Source organism: Danio rerio, chromosome 24, assembly GCF_049306965.1.
Source record: "Danio rerio strain Tuebingen ecotype United States chromosome 24, GRCz12tu, whole genome shotgun sequence".
Lineage (NCBI taxonomy): Eukaryota > Metazoa > Chordata > Actinopteri > Cypriniformes > Danionidae > Danio > Danio rerio.
This window is the reverse complement of record NC_133199.1, coordinates 16,650,594-16,673,267: the sequence shown is the minus strand read 5'-3', so window position 1 is coordinate 16,673,267 and position 22,674 is coordinate 16,650,594. Positions and strand designations below refer to the sequence as shown.

General features: G+C 35.1%; 1 protein-coding gene across 9 annotated transcripts in view; it reads left to right on the top strand.

The window, feature by feature from the left end:
• The window catches only part of rttn (rotatin), a 132,671-nt gene that overhangs the window by 60,764 nt on the left and 49,233 nt on the right, over nt 1–22,674 (top strand). For 7 of the 9 annotated variants that reach the window (XR_012399357.1, XM_068217176.2, XM_068217175.2 and 4 more), the window contains exons 25-28: nt 2,004–2,243; nt 4,721–4,865; nt 14,963–15,135; nt 21,821–22,040. Coding sequence is in view for 6 of the 9 variants with exons in the window: in XM_068217176.2 (XP_068073277.1) it covers nt 2,004–2,243; nt 4,721–4,865; nt 14,963–15,135; nt 21,821–22,040 (778 nt within the window). In the remaining 3 variants the exon portion in view is untranslated. Of the gene's footprint in view, nt 1–2,003; nt 2,244–4,720; nt 4,866–14,962; nt 15,136–21,820; nt 22,616–22,674 lie in introns of all 9 variants that reach the window. The other 2 variants (XR_012399359.1, XR_012399358.1) reach the window with 1 other exon arrangement.

Genomic DNA, 22,674 nt, shown 5'->3' with positions numbered 1-22,674 from the left:
CAGTTGTTCCAAAGAGTTTGCGGTCGCCGGATTTCCAATTATTTGCAATGCTTTTTTGTTACTGGCGAGTTACTGATGAGCATTATTGTTATATATATTTTTTTTCTTTAAAAATCTCATGCGACAATGCAAAACTGTTTTGCGGTTTCAGGATATTTCAGACAATGGATAATAAAGTGAAGCAAAGACACGCCACATGCAACTTGATCTTCCATTGTAAAATGAATTTGATAAAAAGTACAAAATTTTCACACTAAAAAGTAGGGCTGCTCGATGGAAAAAATATAATCACGATTATTTTGGTCATAATTGTAACCAAGATTATTCAAAACGATTATCAGTTGAAGTCAAAAGTATTTGCTCTCCTGTGTTTTTAATTTTTTATTTTATAAATATTTCCCAAATGATATTTAATTAAAATAATTTTTCACAGTATTTTATATATTTTTTTTTCTTCTGGAGAAAGGCTTATTTGTTTTATTTCTGCTAGAATAAAAGCAGGTTAAAATATTTTGAAACCTATTTTAAGGTCAACATTATTAGCCCCTTTAAGCAATATATATTTTTGATTGTCTGTAGAAGAAACTACTGTTATAAGCCTGGTAAGATATGCTTCAACGGCTACTTTAAATACGAGATCAATGTAGCAAGTAAGAGATCAATGTTTTGATGCTCTCACCGCCGGAGCTGAAGGCAGACAGCGTTGTCGCTTGGGCGGCCAGAGCAACCTTTGACTCTCTCACCATCTTCGGTGTGAACGCACAGTTACAAGTTTGAAATTACATTAGGATGATTAAAAGATAAAATATGTTAATTTCTTTTGTTTTTGAGGTGAACTAGCCTTTGAAAATTGTTTTTTTTAAAAACACATTTGAGTCTACAGTTTAAAAGCTTTTGTTTTTCGTCAGGAATCAAAGCTGGAGAAATTAACAAGGTTTAGTGTCTGAATGTTTTTTGAATCATGACATATGCTTTTTTTCTTTTTTATTGACAGATATTACAATTTAATTTGCGATATTATTTTGTAGTCAAGCTTCAGCTCAATAATCTGTCTTGTAGCTTCTTACTGTTAAAATGCAGTGAGTGTAACCTTAAAAAAACTTTTTTTAATGAACTATAACATTTATTCAAATTAGTTTTTAAATATTCAGAAATTTAACAAAATTTTTTTCTTTAAATCAAACAAAGCGCTCAAAATGACCTTACCTTTCTGTAAACAAGTTCAACTCAAATCAGGGAGAAAATGTAGCTTATTATAAAAACAAAATAATAATAATAATAATAAAAAATCTGGACTAAAACGATAATAATAAAAAGGCAGATTGAAAAATTTGATTGGGCAGAATAAACGTGTGCTCACTCAATTGGCTAGTAAGACTATCACAGACAGATGTCAGTTACGCATTTGCTCTGGGTTGGGGAAATAATGCAAATATACTCCATATCACAGCCTCTTGTGATAAGCTAATCGCATTGTTTTGTTTGCAATCAGATTTTGAGTAATCGCACAGCCCTAATGACTAGGCCCACACGGAATCTGCACGCGCAGAATTCCGCAGATTTTTAGCCCATCATTGATTCTGTTTATTTACTTCTGTAAATGTGTGTAAATATATATTTATTCGTTTTTTAAATTAATTTCTGTATAATTATTGACTAATATGACAATTTTTATATGGTTTATTTACAATATAGTTTGAAAAATTAATATTTTATTAATATTTTATTAATATCTTTTAGTAGACATTATATGAGAGACTTGCTTTGTTTACCAAATAAAGTGGATCTAATTGGATTGGTGTTTTAATCATTAAATAAAAGTTAAAAAAGATATTACTTTTTATTTCATATATTCAGGTTTTAGTTATAATACTCCCCAAATCATTCCGCATAAATCCGCAAATTTGTAACAAAATTCTGCAGCAAAATAGCAAAAAGATTTCCACAGATTCTGTCTGACCATACTAATGACATCTTATTCTCTGTTTTCTCACCACTCTAAGGTTTCATAGTGATCTGGTGCTGTCTGAATCTCAGGCTGTGGTGTTAAGAATCAGCAACATGAGGTCCGGTATAGAGGACTGCATTCACACGGTTTGTGATGCGAGCTCCCACAGCACCGTCACTTTTGCCATCACTAGAATGCATCTGTATCTTCTTTTTGACTTCCTTGCACTCAAATCCACCACGCAAAGCTGCAAGAACATTCTGCAAACCCTCAGCTGGCACAGTGCTGTAGAGAGGTAAACAATTTGTGTGTGTGATCTATAGATTTGTCTTCCCTGTACATCCACATTTGTGATTTGTGATCACCCAGCATGACTTTGCAAGAGTTTGATAGAGTGCACCAGCATTAAAGAGCCCTAAACAATGAATAAGCTGACACCTTGCGGAACCGTGTTTTATCTCTGGCCAAACAGAGCTTGTATATGAAATGTATAGAGCAGCATGATAAATCTTTTAAAACATCAACATCTCAAGTTGAATGCACTCACCGTCTTATTCCTATAGGACTTAATTTTTTTATGATTAATATGATCATAGCAGTGCATTCAAAGCTGTGTTTGTCAGAGAAGTAGACCTGCAAATATGAACTTGCTCTAACTTGCTCTTGCTCTTTCTGTGCAAACATTCAAATGATCAAGTACTGTAAGTGCTGATGTTTTTATATATATATATATATATATATATATATATATATTAGGGGTGGGACCGTTATCGCCGTTAACGTAAAACTCTTATCATGCAATTAAAAAAAATATCGCCTTTGATCTGTTCTCAAAGTTAGGTTGGAAGGGGGGTCTATTCTCCGGAAGCTATGATGACTTCATCTTGATATTTTAGCGGGGATGTATACCTAACCAGTGAGCTGTCTGACAAAAAACGTGCTCTTCTAATTCAAATCAGCAGGATGCCTGACTTTACCTGCAGTTTGGTATTTTCACTTTAACTCAAGAACATTTTATTCATGCCTCGTGACATTCTAGGGTATTAGACGCAAATAAGGAGTAAGGACTGGTGAGAGTGTTATGGAATTTAATAACGCACACCGAATGGAGAGAAAAAAAAAATTCCACATTTCGCGAGGTGCGTGTTTGTGTGTGCGGTCCTTTACTGACAGCTACATGTGTGGATTTTGACGAAAAATATGGCGAAAAGTCCTACATGATGGTACTTACTGATCACGGTGTTTACTTCAATAATGCCACTAATATATGCATACTCCACGTCTTATTTTAATTTCTGTTTAGGTTAGGTTAGGTTAGCTTAGTCGGATTAAGGTGATCAAAAATCACTGTTTCGAGCTTATGTAGGCCTATAGTTTAAAATGTATGTTTAACTAAATAAACAGTTAGTTAACTTATTGAAAATCATTTATTTTTCGCACCAATCCATGTGTGTGGAATAGCTGATGGTGGCCAAAGCAACAAAAAAGGGCAGAGGATTGCAAGCTCACAAACACATTTAAATCTGTAAAGAAAGTGGCACGCGTTGCATTTTCAACGTGGCTTTAACACGATATATGAATATAAAGACGTAACCAGATACAGTACAAGGCATGTGGAGCGATTACAAGTAACAAAACACAATTAAATACATATTTTGCAAGCTAGAAAAAAAAAACTAAACAAGGAGGCGACCGTTTTTATCACACTTACTTACACTTACTTAAACTAGTTCATGAACTGTGCACTGATAAAGTTTCTGTCAAGCTCTGACAAAGCAGTCTTTTCTAATCCTTCCTTAAACAAATGGCCGACGAATAATTATTGCATTAATCACCAGAACGTTAACTCATTCATTTTCTCTCATCTTCAGTCATAATCAGTCCCACACACATCTGCACTCTACTAGTGTTGGAAGGGAAAGGCACATTCACGTTTAGATCTGGCACTTCATATTTGGTAGTGTTTCGTGTTGATGACGACACAAACAGGCAAAAGATCCAGACGAACAATGAATTATTTAAACGACTCTTGAGTCGGATCTTTTATAAAAAAAAAATAAAAATTATTTTTAAACAATGTGCACTTTCAGATTTGAACATTAGCTGCAGTGTTGAACACTATATGGAAGGTAATTCTCGAAAACCTTTAATAGAGCCTCTTTAACATCAGCTTCAAAGCAGTGGACCATTCAGAAGAACCATCAAGTGTGGCAAGCATTGACTGCTTCGATTTTGCAAGTTGGCATGGCAACTCTTTTATTTGATGGCAACATGGCAGAATCCTTACTGGCCACTACATATTGTGTTTTCAGATGCAAAGATGCATTCTGTGTGAACGGCCCATCAGTTGTTGCACTGCTGTGTTTTTTATTCTAACTCCTGTGACTGGCATCTGTATTGACAGTCTTCATCTTCGGAGTAGAATTGCACCATGACACCTGTACTGCGACTGTTTGGGATGAATACATGTACCGTTACATCCATAATATTAATATTGTACATGCATACAGTATATATGCTTAGTTTAATATGTAATGCAATGTGCACATCTACTTGATATATACATTTACACTTTTATTTGTTTCTTATTTCACTTTTATCACAACAACCGTTTTATTTTAAGTGCTGTATGTAGAATGATTTTTTGATCCTTTTAACTTTGTAGGTTGACTTTGTTTGGTGACAAAAGTGCACTTTAATTTCTGACTCTGCTTTGAACTTCTTTTTTTTGTGTTTATATATGCATTTATTTATTGTTTAATTATCCCACAGATTTCTGGTTGTACGTCCAGCTTGCCATCAAGATGAGAGGCTCCTGGTGGACATTCTGTCCTTCCTCAACACGTTCTTCAAGCAGAATCAATCTGAACTGGACCAGCAGGACCTTAAATGGTTGTTGGAATTACTCCTAAACCAGGTATTTCTGAATAAACAGCCATCTAGAATCTGTTATGGATCAGTGCCTGCATTTCCTTTAGATTACTTTGGAGCCCTCATAAAACAATAAAGAGGCTTATTGTACCTCTGTAATTAAATTAACTTGCCCTCCTGCCTCAGATGAACACAGTGTGGTGTATTTATTAAGACGCTCTGAAATAAATCACACCGCAGAGCAATGCAAATACATTAATATCATAATAAAGCTTGTAAGGGAGAGCTGTTCATCAGCTGTCACTGTTTTTGTTTGTCACACTGAGGATGAATGGCTTTATTTCCTAAAATTCTCATCTCGCCTTGCTGCGCATTAATGTGTATGTATGCAAACAAAGCTGCCTTGCCGTTCGACGGAGAACGCTGGGTTTGATGAAACGCCTGGTGGGGGAGGTGGTGAAATGCAGAGAGCATCTACAGTCGCTGGAGTGTTGCTCAAACATCTGTGCTGTCTAAATGAAACACAGGCACTAGCGAGTCTGCTAAGGCAAGCACATGCTTAATAATAATCTTCTTCACAAAATCCATCCTGCATCATTAGATCATCGGACATGAGTGATTGCACAAATTGTGTTGCTTACTGATGAGTGTACTGTTACTTTTTGAGGTAAAGAATAAATAATATCCGGTAGACTTGCATTTAAAATAGGCCACACACATATTTAGGGTATAGAATATCATGCAGAATTAAGAATTGCTTCTTTACAAACCAATACACTTAAAGGGCACCTATTTTACCTATTTTTCGAGATTTAACAGAAGTCTTTTGTGTCTCCAGAGTGTGTTTGTAAAGCTTTTATTTCAAAACCCATCATTATTTATTTTACCTTTCAGAAAATTGAAATTTACTGCTTTGAACACAATGTAGCTGTTTTTGTGGCCTGTGCCTTTAACAGGGGCGTTGCTAGGGTCGAAAGGGATAAGGGGCTTAGCCCCAAAGAAGTTGCCCCAACCCCCCCCCCAATAGGAAAAAAAAAAAGATAAATTAACCCACTTCTCATTTACTAGTCTGTTATGAGCCATATCATACCTCTTGAGCCTCCTATCTCCTCTTGATTTGCAGTTTCTGTTTGTTTTTTAAAAATGTAATTTTCTGCATGTCTTCAAATCTGAAAACATAATGTATTTTATAGTGTGAGTTGTTATCCAATTTGATACAAAGCTACAAACATGTTCATTTGGACAGAGTGATTAACTGAGGTGTAGTGTTGTCAAGATACTGGAATTTCTAAATTCAATACCTTGCAAAATATTGATATTCAATAGGCTACTATTTTTTATATAATAACAATTCATTTCAAAAATAGTAGGCTGCAAAAAATTAAAATAAAGATCTATATGCTAGAAATATGTTTACTTTAATTTTTTCCAGAGGGAAATGTTTTTCAGAGTTTTTTTTCTCAGATTTTTTTCTCAAAGGTTGATGTGGGCATTGTAGCACTTTAAATGCATGTAATGCCTGTTTTATTCATACTTGAGCAGAAATTCCATATATGCCTCACAAAAGTAGTAGAACATTCTAGGAAATCCCTAATATGGGTGAAGGCATCCAGCTATTGCTGTAGTAGAATGAAAATAAGATCTGATGTTTAAACACCCAAATGATGTTTAACAGAGCAAGGAAATTTTTACAGTAGCCTATGTCTGATAATATTTTCCTTTTGAAGAAAGTTTTATTTGTTTTATTTCAACTATAATAAAAGCAGTTTTATATTTTAAAAAATAAACATTTTAGGGTCAAAATTATCAGCCCCTTTAAGATATATATTTTTTCCTAGTCTACAAAACAAACCATCGTTATACAATAACTTGCCTAATTAAAGTTTTTTTTCCCTCTCCGCTGTCGCCACTGCCTCGCATGGTTCAGGATTGGTAGAGCTACGCATCGATGAATTGGCTCTTCAGTGTTTGAACTCTCAGTAATGATTAAATCACACTGAACTGAGCTAAACTGAACTGAACTGAACTTAAACACTAAAACCTGAACCACACTGTTCCAGTTACTATGACCATTTATGTGAAGCTGCTTTGACACAATCTACATTGTAAAAGCGCTATACAAATAAAGCTGAATTAAATTGAATTGAATAATTACCCTAACCTGCCTTTAAAGCCTTTAAATGTCACTTTAAGCTGTATAAAAGTGTCTAAAAAATGTCTAGTCAAATATTATTTACTGTCATCATGGCAAAGATAAAATAAATCAGTTAATAGAGTTGAGTTATTACAACTATTATGATTAGAAATGTGTTGAAAACAATCTTCTCTCCGTTAAACAGAATTTGGGGAAAAAAATTAAACGGGGGCTAATAATTCAGACTTCAACTGTATGTGTTCTTCTAACCATTTTAGTTATTTTCATAAGAAAGTCGATTTATAATTCGATGCTAACTGACATTGCATGTTACAGTAGAATATAGCTATATAATAATAAGCTAGATGCATAAACCTACTGTGATTTAACTATTACAGAAACAGATGTGACTTGCTATATCATATAAATATGCCTAGATATCTATATCATATCTAGAAAGCTAGTACAATTTACGTTTTTTTGACTAACTCGCATGTATTTACATTGATATGATGCACATTTTACTGATTATAGTTATTTTATTTCACCAAAACTACACACATTTTATACTGTGAAAACAAATAAATAAGCTTCATCAGTAGTTAAAACTATTCAGTTTCGCGAAAGAGTTTTATTATTACCTCATTAGCTTCAGCTCCTCAAAATAATGAATGAATAAAGTGCAGTGGCGGGATTTTTTTAACACCATGTGACAACAGAGCCACTCCCACCTGCCGGTAGAAACAGGTACTGCTGAACAGCTGACGATTTAATTACCTGACACAAACGCTACGTTAAGTGAAATGTTCGTGATGTATGTGGTAATTTTCAGTACTTAGATAACAAAATAAATATTATACAACATATTTTTATTTAAATGCAACATATTCCAAGAGATCAGGGGCTTTTGACAATACATCAGGGGCTTAAGCCCCCAAAGCCCCCCCCTCGCAACGCCACTGGCCTTTAATGCTAGTTTTTCCCACCCACCGTTTCCACATGCTTGTCAGAGTGTGTCTCAAGCTCTGCCTCGGCTCCGTCAGATAAACAGCACAGTGACAGACATGAAGGAAGCAGATCTTGCATGACGTTTGTGAGAAATACTACAGTAAAAAAATTCCCAATGATTATTTGATGTATTTGTTGTGGAGTTAATTCAAACCTTTCTGCAAAAGTGAGTCACAACAAAAGTTACAAAGTTCACGCACACTAACACACACAGCGCGCACGTTTAACATCGTTTTTGCATAGCAAATGTGACTGGATACACGTTAATATAAGCTGCTGTATGGATCTCCATTATGTTAATGTACAAAATAAACCTGATTTAATGTCCAAAAATCGGGATTGAAGCATCTTCTTTTATAATTGTTTTGACGTGGCGTGGGGATAAAATAAAGACGGTAAAATCGCTGTAATTCATTACACACATGCACTGTTTTAAAAACGTTTTAAACTTGTAAAACTCGTTCTTGATCACATTTGATGATGATTAATGATCACAGAGAGCTTAACAGATCTTTTAATCCTAGCTGCTTTGCAAACATCTTGTCTTGTAGATACGATTAAACTATGGATAAACTGTTAATATGTGGCTCAACCACACGTCTACGTCACTTTGCGGTGGGCCTCAAAATGGGAGGGAAATGGGTCCTATTTTAACATCAGGAAATTAAATGGAGACTTATTGTCTTTATATCACCCCAGTATGACTGTGGACATACTATACCTACACAGTCCTGTCTAAAGAGCTTCCAAAAGAGGATTTTCATCATAGGTGCCCTTTAAAAAATATTCATACCTTTTGAAGTTCCCATGAATTCAAATAAAAGTTTTTTTTTTTTTATATGCTAGGATCAGTATTTTAGCTTTAAGGACATCTGTAAGCTTGTATGCTCAAAAACAGTGATGAAATTCTCATCAATAAACATCTAAAGCTTGCAGTTTGTCACCTGCACCTAAATGGGTTGGTTATTATTATTATTATTAAAAAGCACTTCACTGGACCTTTAACTGTTGATTAGGCCACCCTGCCCTGCACAACTGCTCAAGAGTACCAGTACAGTACCTCTTTAGCACCCAACTAACCCCCCAGTAACAACCGTGTTTGTAACTTTTACTTGGTAAACTTTTAAAAGGGTCATCTTATTATTATTTTAAATTATTAGTTAATAATAAGCTAGAGGTCCACTTATTCCTCTTTTCCACTATGTGGTAGAGTTCAACACAGTACTGTACAATTCGGCACAGGACACTAGGGACCGGCTCGTGCAGGGGTGCTTAGGTGCTTGAGCAGATTCCCTTTTTTGTCCAGGAAAAAAAAATTCCCCTCAAAAATCACTCTTCAGTTTGCAATCCCAACTCCCCACCTGCCCCCCAAAAGGTATCTGCATGTCCCTGGGTAGGGGTATATGCCAGAAAGTTGCAATCAACGGCATACTCTTGTGAAGAAGAAAACCTTATGGATTTGTATGCGTCACGTCTTTGACTCACTTAAGTTCATAGATTTAAATATAGACAAGCTGCAACTGCTCTCAAATAGAAAAAGGAATAAATGCCCTCATGCTTTCCAGATGTTTTTAGATGCCACATAAACAACAGCCCAGTAAGGGACTGTCTTGTAAACAACAGTGGAAGACAAACAGCAAGATCCTGTTCCTGCTTCTTGGCATGTCGCTGTGTGTCACAAGTTTATTTTTGCACACCCACATTGCTTCATTACAATTAAGACTTTTTTTACCTGCATTTTTAATTATGGTTTCCTGTATTGTCATTCACTGGGATTGATGCATGTGCAAGCAAACATTCTCTGTAAACTAATCAGCATTCTACTTTTTAAGTCCATCTCTACCCTGTAGTACTATACTCTTGAGCTAGGTATATGCTGCAACTATTTTAGTACTTTTGACAGTGGAAATGGAAATAAATACTTCACTACCTGACAAAAGTCTTGTTGTTGATCCCAGTTGTGAGAGCAACAAATAATAACTTGACTTCTAGTTGATCATTTGGAAAAGTGGCAAAAGGTACAATTTTCAATAAATCATCTGTTGATCTGCATCCCAATCATCATAAATACTGCAGAAGACCTATTGGAATCTGCATGGACTCAAAATTCTCACAAAAATCAGTCAGGAAATCAGAAAAAAAAAACTGTGATTTGGGGTAACTTTCAGTATGGGGGTTTGCATGAGATCTGCAGAGTGGATCATCAACATCCACACCCTGAGGTATTAAGACATTTGTGCTGCTCGTTACATTACAAACCACAGAAAAGGGCAAATTCTTCCGCAGGATAGCGTTCCTTCTCACACTTCAGCCTCCACATCAAAGTTCCTGAAAGCAAAGAAAGTCAAAGTGCTTCAGGGTTGGACAGCCCAGACATGAACATTATTGAGCATGTCTGAGGTAAGATGAAGGAGGGGCGATTGAAGATGAATCCAAAGAGTCTTGATGAATTCTGGAAGTCCTACAAGAATGCTTTCTTTGCCATTTCAGACAACTTTATTAAGTTATTTGAGTCATTGCAGAGATGTGTGGATGCAGTCGTCTAAGTTCATGAGAGTCATACACAATATTACTGGATTAGCTAACATTCAGATGTAAACGTCTGCATATATGCTTGATAGGCTACATCTTTCATAGCTGTAGTAAATTAGAATAAAACAATTAAATTCAAATCAAACAAACTGTAGTAACAGACAATGCAGTGGCAAATGAATAATAAAAACAGTTACTCACACTTGTGTGGTGCGACATTACTGTCATATCCAATATAGTTGCCACATAATTGTTTATTTTTTTCTGAAAATCCTACAAATAAATGATCTGTGGCAAAATTAAATGAACAAAACACTCAATTCTTAAAGACCTGTCCAAAGAGTAAAAATAAAGTTCATCCACTCCTAATGTTATGATCAGAGGGAAGGCAACAACTACATGCTTTTTGTTGACCTCAAAGTAATGTTTATCATTTGGTTTCTCCATTGGACTGAATGAAAAGGTCGGTAATGAAACAAGTTGGTAAATAAGTGGGCTAAGCTTAACAGACAGTTATGTAGAAGCAGCCATTGATCTTATTGTGTGGTGGCACTATTAGAAACACTATTGGCTAATAAATTGCCTCATTCAGCAACCTGTTGTTTTGGCAGATTAACTTTGATATGCTTTTATTTGGGTCAAAAGATCAAGGGAATTTTGATTTCTCAGTTCATGACCCTTTTAACAACACTGGTGCCATCCAGACCACTGACTATATTGCTGTGGAATATTCTAGCAACGGCATGCCAGTGTCCTAGCAACCACCTACAAAACCTTATCAGTGCCACAGCAACAATTTATATCACCCTCTTAGAAACTGAGCAAACCTTAAAAATCATTTTTATTACAATATCTTTCCAACAGTGCTTTATGAACTGCTATATAACCAGCCTAACAAGCAATTATAACACTCTAGTAACCACCTAAAAACAACATGTAACATTTTTGCACCTGTACAACAAACAATCAACACACGTGATAACCATCTACAGGTACCTGCAGTATCATCTGTCTGACTGTAGAAAACATTTTGGAACAATTTAACAACTGCCTGCTAGTAGTGGTATCGTTATTGTAAAACAAATCTGGTAAACGTGTTTGTCAACTAAAAATAAACCTAAAAAGCATGATATGGAAAACTAAAATAGCAAAAAGTTTATGTTTATTTTAAGCACAAAAATACAGAGTATGAGGAATTTTTGTATTTTTAAGAAATAGATAAAACTAAGGAGATTTTTTGTTAGTTAGTTAATTTTAACAAAGCTACAAATATAACTAGTTTTTTTTTTTTTTTACAAACATTAAACAAGTTTAAAAAATGGTATTACGTAAGGAGGAGTCACATTTAAAGCCACATACACATTTATTTTAGAATGTGTAAACATTACTTGCACATAATTATAATATAAAAGCACATAACTATAATATTAAAGGCTAAACATAACAGTAGAGATCAAGCTATTAAATAAATTAAATTAAATTTAATTAATTATTAAATTCCAAAACCGTTTTAGATATGTAAAAACATGTTTGCATGAGTTTTTAAATGTTCATTAAAATGTTTTTTAATGTCTAAATATAATTACAAAATGGTTTCTATTTCAATTTGTTGTTGAACTATCAATTTACAGCTTGATATATTAATTTTAAATATGTACATTAAATAATTTTACAACACTATTTATACTATTTATTAGTAATATACAGTACTGTGCAAAAGTCTTCTGCTGCGTTCAAACCAGCCGCGGAAGAAGCATCAAGCGTCAGTAATTTACATGTTAAGTCGATGCAAAGGCGCGAATGGACATTCCTGCAAACGCGGGAATGAAGTGGCACGAATGACTTCCGCTGACATTCGCGCTGCGTTAACCAATCTGGAGCTTTCTTTTGTAGGGCCATGCTTTTGACACAGTGCCTGTTGTTGGTGTTCCGGGGGGAAATCCTCCTGCAGACATCGCAACAGTTGATCAAACTGAGCTCGGCTCAGTCTGAAGCACCGCTGAAAGCTTCCATCATCCAGATTCAGTTTCTGGAGAAGTTTATGAACTCACAGAGCTGGGTTCACCTCTGAAAGGATGTAGTGGACTTAGACATTGCTCCAAATGTATCAATGCTGTTTTTCAGCCTTTATAAAGCACATAGACAGTTATTCTCTTAATAAAATCCATGTTAGCCATTTAGCAACTAAGCTAAAGTCACCAGGCACACAGAATGCCCAAGATGTGATTTTGCATCTATTTGGCCCCAGTTACATTTGTTGTTTAAGTGAGGGTATAATGACATTATATGTATGTATGTATGTAGGTATGTAGGTATGTAGGTAGGTAGGTAGTTGAAGTCAGAATTATTAGCCCCCTTTTGATTTAATTTTTCTCTTTGAAATATTTCCCAAAGGATTTTTAACAGAGCAAGGAAATTTTCACAGTATGTCTGATAATATTTTTTCTTCTGGAGAAAGTCTTATTTGTTTTATTTCGGCAAGAATAAAAGCAGTTATTAATTTTTTAAAGCCCATTTTTGGGACAAAATTATTAGCCTCTTTAAGCTAAGTTTTTTTTTCCGATAATCTACAGAACAAACCATTGATATACAATAACTGGCCTAGTTAACCTAATTAACCTAGTTAAACCTTTAAATGTCACTTTAAGCTGTATAGAAGTGTCTTGAAAAATACCAAGTAAAATATTATTTACTGTCATCATGGTAAAGATAAAATAAATTAGTTATTAGAAATAAGTTTTTAAAACTATTATGCTTAGAAATGTGCTGAAACAATCTTCCCTCCATTAAACAGAAATTGGGGAAAAAATAAACAGGGGTGCTAATAATTCAGGGGGGCTAATAATTCTGACTTCAACTGTATATATATATATATATATTGCTTTTCTCTTTATTAAAATGCAAACAGAAAATGTCAGGTTTCTGCCAGAGTCCAGACACTTGTCCTGTCTTGTCTAGTAGGTTTTCTCAGGTCGAGGACTCATATTTTATGTCTGCCTTTGGCTTTGTTTGAGTGCCGTCTTGGGGGTGCTTGGGCCATGTGCCTTGCCACATGACATGGGCATGTGATTTTCTGGCATGGTCAGCTTTTTTTTTTTTTTTTTTTTTTTTTTTTTTTAAGATTTATTTTTGGTCTTTTTTTCTCTTTATTAGATAGGACATTATTTAGACAGGAAGCGAAGTTGGAGAGAGGGATAGGGAGGTAGGGATTCAAGCCGGGATTCGAACACGGGACACCCTGACATGCTACTGCACTATATGTGGACGCGCTAACCACTAGGCTATTGCGCTGACTGGCATGTGCGTTTTTGTCCTGGTGTTTATATTTATTTTTCCTGCTGTGCGCTGTTTTATTCTCAACGCCTCAGTCTAGTTGGTTTTGGGTTTGTTTGGCACTGAGATGATATATGCACTTGTTTTAATTTATTGTGTACTCGTGTCTTTTTGTTATCCCGTTTCATCTTGGTGTTGTGTAGAGCAGTTGGCTCCATGTTTACATATCAGTAACGTGCTTCAATGCGTTTTATGTTAACATGTGGTTAATAGTTTCGATTATTAGCTGCGTGTTCTAGTCCTGTTTTACGTGAGCACATGGCTTGTGTTGTTTCTTTGTCATGTGCTTTCCTGTGTATTGTCTAGCCCCACCCTCCTTTTTAACCCATTATTAGTCTATGTTTACCTATTATTTATTCTTTATAGTCTCCTCATGTCTGCTGTCCTGTGCTAGTTTGTTGTAGTTTATCGACTTGTCCATTCTTGTCCAGCCTTGTGTTTTAGTTGTTTTCCCCCCTCAGGGTAGTTTTTGTTGCTTCTTGTTTTTTTTTTTTTTTAATTAATAAACCCATGTTTTTTTTTTTCTTGTCCCTGCATTTGTGTCCTCATCCTGCCCTTTCCTGAAACGTGACACCAAATACATGTTCTAGTTGGGATTTTTGGGTCTAATTGTTATAGACACATGAAAGAAAGAGTTAGAGCTTGATATTAAATAGCACATAGTTACAGACAAAAAAAAGCTCAAGAGGTCATGTTACACACAGACTTTTGATGCTAGTCTTTTGTAATGTGTTCATATTTCCCATATGTTTTGTTTGTATATTAAAAAATATACCTAAATTACCTGAAAGTAAGGACACTGCATTTGCTTCATTCCTTTTAGATTTGTGCAAACATCTTACCCTCTCAAAGCTCAGGGCAGACTTTTGCACAGTACTGTATATTAATTTAAAAAAAAAAAGGTCTGCATGTGCAGTGGTTAAAAATAGCTCTGTATTTGATCTGTACATATACCAAAAACCAAATATTATTTTGTAAAATACGCAAGTAGTTTGTAATAAAGCTGTTATTATTTTTAGTTATACCTGCAGGAGGATAAGGTTGCTATCATCAGATCGTGTTCAGCTGAATCTGGAGGCATCCAGCAGCCGTAAATGACAGATCACATTGTTAAATATCTGTATTGGTGTGTGCAGGAGTCGCACACACTGCTGAACTTGTTGCTGAGCGCTGATCCGCAGAACCACACACACGTCCAGTCACAGGGGGAAGTGGACAAACTCCAGGCCCACCTCAGTCACCGGCTACAGAGAGAACTGACAGGCCTCTTCAACACATTGCTGCTTCTGATGACATTCACTTCTGACAGGTAACACTCACACATACACACACACACACACACACACACACACACACACACACACACACACACACACACACACACACACACACACACACACACACATGAATACAGGGTAATGACTCAGAGACACTGGATGAGTCACCCTCACGCAAAAAATGACTCACTTGACTCATTTAGCGACAGACTCACACTTACTGACTCACTCATATATTTTTTAACACATGCAGTCAAGCAGACAGCTCTAGCTATCTATAGAACGTACCCACACACACTGCCACCTGAGGACTGCCTTGGATATTTTTTTTTTCTGCTTGAAAACTATGAAAATGTAAGTTATTCGCAAACTGTCTCGAGTGACTGTTTGGCCATAATGCAGTGATGTTTAGAGGTTTGGGTGGTGAGACTTTTAAAATGATTTTGAGAAATGTCTAGTATGCAAAAATTTGGTAAAACCAGTAATATTGTGGGATATTCTTGCAAATTAAAGGATATTTTTTCCCCTGATATAGTATATTTTACTTGTATTTTTCAACATCACCTACTTTAGCCTTCATGGTTTAGGAGTGGGATTTGACTACAGCGGTTCAAGCTGTAATTTTACCGAATGGCTAAAAAGTAATCAGCATGATGGTGAAAACCATCCTTCTGCAATCTTATAAATGAAATTAAGGGCAGTATTAATCAATAAAAATGTGGGAGAGCGCTGCTGTTATGTGATTGTGTTGTATTCAGGGTATATGCAGGAATGCTAAAGATAATTTCAATACCTTTTTAAGACTTTTTAAAGACCTTCTAAGAATATTTTAAGACCTCATCGCCACTTCAAATTCGAATCAGTATCAAACCTTTAACTTAAATTTTTCCATTTTATCGTCTGTTTCGCTCTTTGGTTTAGCTCCATGTGGAGAGCGTCACATCACCTTTCCGCGTTTGTCACAAATTACGTGACATTACCTGGACGGAGCAGCTTGGCTGAACACGCTCCGGCCCAAACCTGGATTGAGCACACCATTGTAAAATCTAGGAGTAAAATAAATATATTTATAGTTTATTATTATTATTTTTTTTTTTTGTAGTCGAACACTTTGGACAATGCTTGAACAAAATTGAAGACGTTGTAAAAATGCAATTAAGACTTTTTAATACTTTTAAGGGCCTTAATTTTCTCATAATTGATTTATCAGCTGCAAAAATGCAAAACTATTTCGATGCAACTTGAAATTAAGGTTATTTTACTTCTATTTTAATGAATTCTATGCAGTAAACGACATGCAAAATGGAAAGAATGATATTGACTAGAAACTGTTGACTAGAAGCTTTGTTTTATTTTTTTTAATTAAGTTGTTGAAAAAAATGAAGGAATCATCATCATAGTGGTAGTTGTCGTAGTCGTCCAACACAAATCGATTGTGTGGAACCTAGGGATACAGAGATTATAGATGTTGTTTGTAGGATTATAGTCTGAGGAATAATCACGGTTTCATGGTTATCATGATTATTATACGTTCATAAATTTCAAAACACTACTAGTTTAAAAAATAGTGGAAACTCCTTATATTTTGTGCTATTTATTGCTGCTCGGTAACCAAATTAATGCAGCTCAAAATTTTATATGACAGATAAGTAAATAAATAAAAAAATGTAGTGTAAATCTAAGCTACATATTAGCTAAGTATTTCCCTTTTAAAAAGAACAAATGTAGTGAAAGAATGCTGAACCTCTTTCTGAAAGAAACTTTTGATCAACTATATTACAAAATTGTTTGGTATTTTCATTTTGTTTTTTCTCTTTGAAGTAGAAATGTGTATATACCATACAAAGTATAAAGCTGATTAGTCAGTTCTTGTCAAGTGACTCATGGTGTGCTCCCGGCATTCTTTTATTAGGTGTGCCTGGAACGAGCGAGCGTGTCAACCCGTTCCCAATATTCACAAGCAAGCAGCGCACCTCCATTGGAAACAACGAACGATGCAGTATGTTAACGGCCTTTGATTAGTAGCCTCCGCTCAGCCATTGTTATTCCGGTCTGTGTGCATGATAGCCTCTGTGTACAAGCTCGAAATTTTAACTAGCGCACAATTTGCATAACTTTGTTTAGTTACAGCAGTTGTCTTCTGTGCAGAAACGCGATGTTGAGAAGCCTTTATGAATAATTAACCGTGACAAATCAAAGTGCTTTCCCAACGATGGGTTGCCGCTTTAAGGGCATCTGCTCCATAAAACATATGCTGGATAAGTTGGCGGTTCATTTTGCCGTGGTGACCCCTGATTAATAAAAGGACTAAGCCAGTTCATTCTTACTCTCCTCTCAGATGGGATTGTGGGCCAAATCAGAAGTTACAGTGAGCCAACTTTGGCCCACGGGCCCTACTTTGGGCATTTGTGCTTTAGACACTAATATATGCTTTTAAGATACAGACCTTTTAGATACAAACAAATACTTTGAGAAGGTTTAGTACTATTTCTGAAAATATTTGTAATAGACATGGCCAATACTCTGAATGACAGAATACTATTATAATTAAAATATTAGATTATTATAATTATTATTATTATTATATAAATTATATAAATATATATTATATATAAATTATAGATTATTATAATTATTAAATTATAATAATCTAACCCTAACCCCTAACCCTAACCCTATATTGAATAAATTAATATAGAATTTGCTTATGTCAGCACATGTAATGTGGGCTAATGTGTGGGTGATCTGATGAAGCGCAGCAGGTGCAGACCCCTTCCCAAATATCAAAATTACTGTTTTGATGCAAAATTAATTTCAATTATATGAAAATTAAACAATTTAATGTATATGTTGGGGTTTATTCCGCTGTGGCGACCCTTGATTAATAAAGGGACTTAGCCGAAAAGAAATTGAATGAATGTAATTTAATGTATATGTCGGCGGTTCATTCCGCTTTGGCGACCCCTGATTAATAAAAATACTAAGCCGAAAAGAAAATTCTAATTGTAAATTAATTTCAATTTAATGTAAATGTAATGTAAAATTTACAGTTAAATAAGTGTAACTAATAAAAAATAAAACTAAATAGGTTGCTTAAAACTATAATCTTCACGCATAAACGTGTAAAGTCTGTACAAGTAGCCTATGCAGATTTGCAAAAGTTATTGCAAACAGTTTAGTTTACTATGATCTTTCATGTCATTTTGCTGACATGCCTGATAATTAAATATTAATCAGATGATGTCATTACTCTGATGTCTTGCTACCAGCCGATCACTGCTTTGATAATTATAACAGAGCTCAGTTTTTACATTTAAAAGATTCAGGATCTGCCAATTTATCTTAAATTGTTTAAGTGAGCTACAAAGAATGGGCTACATGACCGCGTATTTGTGTATAATATTCATTTACACAATGACATCACCACCTACTGGCCTGCTGCACAATTTAGTGTTTAAGTATTTCGTGCAGGTTGATGTGATTAAGGAATTTTTTGACGGGATTGTTTGCTTTTATAGTATGGTTGTTGTGTAAATGTAGCCTAAAGCCATAATATCACTCTTTGATGTGGGTCTATTTTTTTTAAAAGGATGATTGGTTTGGAGGCCGCTGTGCATTTTAATTAAATCTTCAAGTGTATTCAAGAGCCGTAGCAGCTATTGAGCTTAGCGTGCACCTGTGGTTATTGAGGGTGCGAAAACACTCTGTCACATCTGTTTGCTCCCCAAAAACACTCAGTGAAACCATTTAGACCGACAAGGCAGATTTGTTATTCAAAAACGCTCTTCGTTTTCTCTCTCGTACTTGCAGAAAATGTTTTACTATCCTCATTAGGAGACTTCTTCCTCTACCTGCCATCTGGGGGGAAATACAAATCTAATGATGCTTTTGATTTTATTGTGTTATTTATGGAATAAATCTCCTGAAAAGTCCTTAAGGATCCGCAAATTGGAAATTCCCACTGTTAGATGGTGATGCATCAAGGCCCTGCAATGCAAATTTGATATACTAAAACATTTCCTTCAGAATATGTTCAGTTTACGAGCAGCAAGCTAACAGGTATCGTTTGTTTAGCATGCTTGTTATGGGCTGTCTCTGTTATGATTGTTTTAGTTTGTAATTTTTTTATGATATAAGAAAAGTCATTTAGAATATACAGCATGAAAGTGTTGTTCTACATAAAGTGTGCACTCTAGATGTAAACATAGATGGAGTGGTTTAATGATGATAAAGTATATATAAAAATGAAAGTAATTTTTAACAAATTTCCTATTACAAGTTAGACTTTGTTTATACGCTCATTCTGGCGTAATAATCAAGGGACTTTGCTGCCAGACCATATCTGCTGCAGGAGCAATAATATATTATGTAGTGCCCGAAAAAAGTCCCCAGCTAGCTAACCAGGCAACAGCGATGTGTAATATCAATGTCACATAGAAGTCATTTATACAAAGCTTATCTAAAAGTGCTTTCTTTACACCCGGACATCAGTTGAATGAGTAAAAAATTAGTTTTGACAAACTTCCTATTCAAAGATAGACATTTTTGTTGGTACATCATGAACTAAGATAGATAAAAATGAAAAAGTTGTTTTTTTATAGGTCAGTATGGCTAGAAACTATACTCTCATTCTGGCATAATAATCAAGGAATTTTGCTGCGGTACCATGGCTTAGGCAGGACAATGATATAATACGCAGCACTTGAAAAAGTCCCCAGCTAGCTATCCAAGACACAGTGATGTGTGATATTGTCACATAGAAACCATTTATACAAAGGTAAACTAAAAGTGTTCCCACCACACCCAGAGATCAGTTAAATGATTATTTTTAACAAATTTTCTGTTTAAAGTTAGACTTTTCTGTTGCCACACCGTGTTCTAAGATAAAACAGATAAAAAAACAGACAGATAAAACTGAAAATGTTATGACTAAAGTTTAGCTCAAGGGGTTAAAGAAGTCACATTTTGATGACTTTTTAGTGAGTTGATGGCAAAATAGCAAACGACAACCAAATAATGCAAATATAAGTGAATTTGTTTACAAAAGTGAAAAGAAGTGAAACAGCAAAAATAGTATGTACAATTTGGAATCTCACAAAAGAAAATAAATAAATTAATACATTATTAAGAGAAAAAGAGGATGTCAAGCGGCGCCAAATAAAAGAAAGCGACATTACAAAAACCCCAAACTAGCTGAAAAATACCGTCTAAACTACCTAATAGAAAATAAACCAACAAAGCATCTTCTAATATCTAAAGTATACTTATAACAAAAATATACGTATACGCTCACTTCTAAACTGGTGTGTTCAGACTGGAGTTTTCTGCATGTTGCGAGGTGTATGTTATGTGACGTCTAACCTCCTACGTAAATCCCCAGGGTAATTCAAAAACCAATGATCAGGGATCATGAAATTGGCACATACAGTTGAAACCAGAAGTTTACATACACTGTATGAAAAGGCACATAACCATAAAAAAGTCAGATGTTAATGTTACTAAGCTTTTTCTTTTAGGTAAATTAGGATTAGCAAATTTGTTTCTGTTATGCTTAATAGCAGAATAATGAGAGAGATATTTTTTGAGAAATTGTTTTAACTTTTCTTGAAAGTCAAGTTTACACACAATAAGATTAATATGCCTCTAAAAAAGCTCAGATGATGGTGTCAAGGTTTTGGAAGTTTCTGATTGGCTAATTGACAACATTTGAGTTAATTGAAGGCACAACTGTAGAATAGTATTTAAGGAATACCTCAAACACTGCTTCCTTGTGTGACAACATGAAAAAATCAACAAGCTAGAATAAAAAAAAAAAAAAAAAGCCAGATTACAATTTTCTAAATTACACTGGGAATAGGAAAAATTTTTGGAGACATGTACTGTAGTCTGATGGAACTAAGATTAAACTGTTTGGCCTTAATGACCAGTGTTACATTTGAAGGACAAAGGGGAAAGCTTACAAGCCTAGGAACACCATCCCAACTGTGAAGTCTGAGGGTGGCAGGATCATGTTACATATGGCATTATGAGGAAGAACATTATGTGGAAATACTGAAGCAACATCTCAAGACATCAGCCAGGAAAATAAAACTTGGCCACAAATGGGTCTTCCAAACAGACCATGACGCTAAGCATACTGCCAAATAAGTTAAAATGTGCTTTAAGGACAACAGAGTGAATGTTTTGGAGTGGCCACCACAAAGCCCTGAATTCAATCCTATAAAAAAATTTTGGACAGAGTTGAAAAGCTTGTGCGAGCAAGACAGCCTACAATTCTGACTCAGTTACACCAATTCTGTCAGCAGGAATGAAAAAAACGTAAACAATACATTTGTATTTGTTCATGTTAGTTAACCTTAGTTAATGAAAATAGATTGATTCATTGCTAGTTCTTGTTAACAAGCATGAATTTGGAATTTAATAAGGTACTAGTAAATGTTAAAATGTAAATGTAAACCTATCATTAATAAATGCTGTGTTGTGTTGTTCATACTTAGTTCATGTTAGTAAATACATTGACATGAACTAATTCACCTTATTGTAAAGTGTGACCATGTCATTTCATTTCAGTGTCAATTACTTCAGCATTAAGTATTGTTCATAGTTATTACTGTAGTCTGCAATGAATAAAAGTATTCCTCACATGATATCATCACCCTTAGTGTCAAATAATAACACTTTTACTCATTCTTTTGAATTTGCCTTTTTGTTTTTCAGGATGTGTGAGGTTTTGTCTGGACCGTTTGCCTCTGAACTGTCTCTGCGTCTGCTGCAGTGTCTGCGCCTGTCTGATGCTCCGTGCTTTTACGGCCTGCCGTCTCTAGAGCGCACACTCAGGACCATGGCCCACGTGACTGCCCTGCCCGGCTGGAGCACCCACACTCCTAGCGTAGAGCCAAACACGCTCTGTCTCAAGTACCTCAGCGGCCTTCTGGAAGTATGTACACACACATGTGCTCAAGTGCCTCGGTTACACACAGAAATATACTTTGCACAGATTACATGCACACTCACTGCTCCTCACACATTAAACGCACACTCATAAGCAGAGTCCACGATGTTCCCAAACACTTAGACATGAACCACTCCAGAACCAACAAGCTCGAGTCTCAGCTGCTTTTCATCTGCTGTGCTTTGCAAGGCAGGTTTATTTGTATAGCACATTTCATACACAATGGTGGTTCAAAGTGTTTTACATAAACAAAAAAAAAAAAAGAAACATTGGTCCCACTTTATATAAGGTGGCCTTAACTACTATGTTATTGCGTACAAAAAATGTATGCAATGTATTTACTGTGTTCATAATGTATTGCAGATCATTTCTGGTGGTCTTGAGGTGGGATACGGTTATGGTTAGGGAAATGTTAGGGTATGTGTGTAGGTTTAAAAGTGGGTTGTGGTGTAAAGGATGGTTAGCAGTGCAATTAAAAATGTATTTACCGATGTAATTAAATGCAGGTATTTTATTCATAAATACAATATAAAAACATGTATTTACATAACAAGTACATTGTAACAAATGATTAATTTCAGTGTTAGGACATAATAATGTGTATTAGTCCACCAAATAT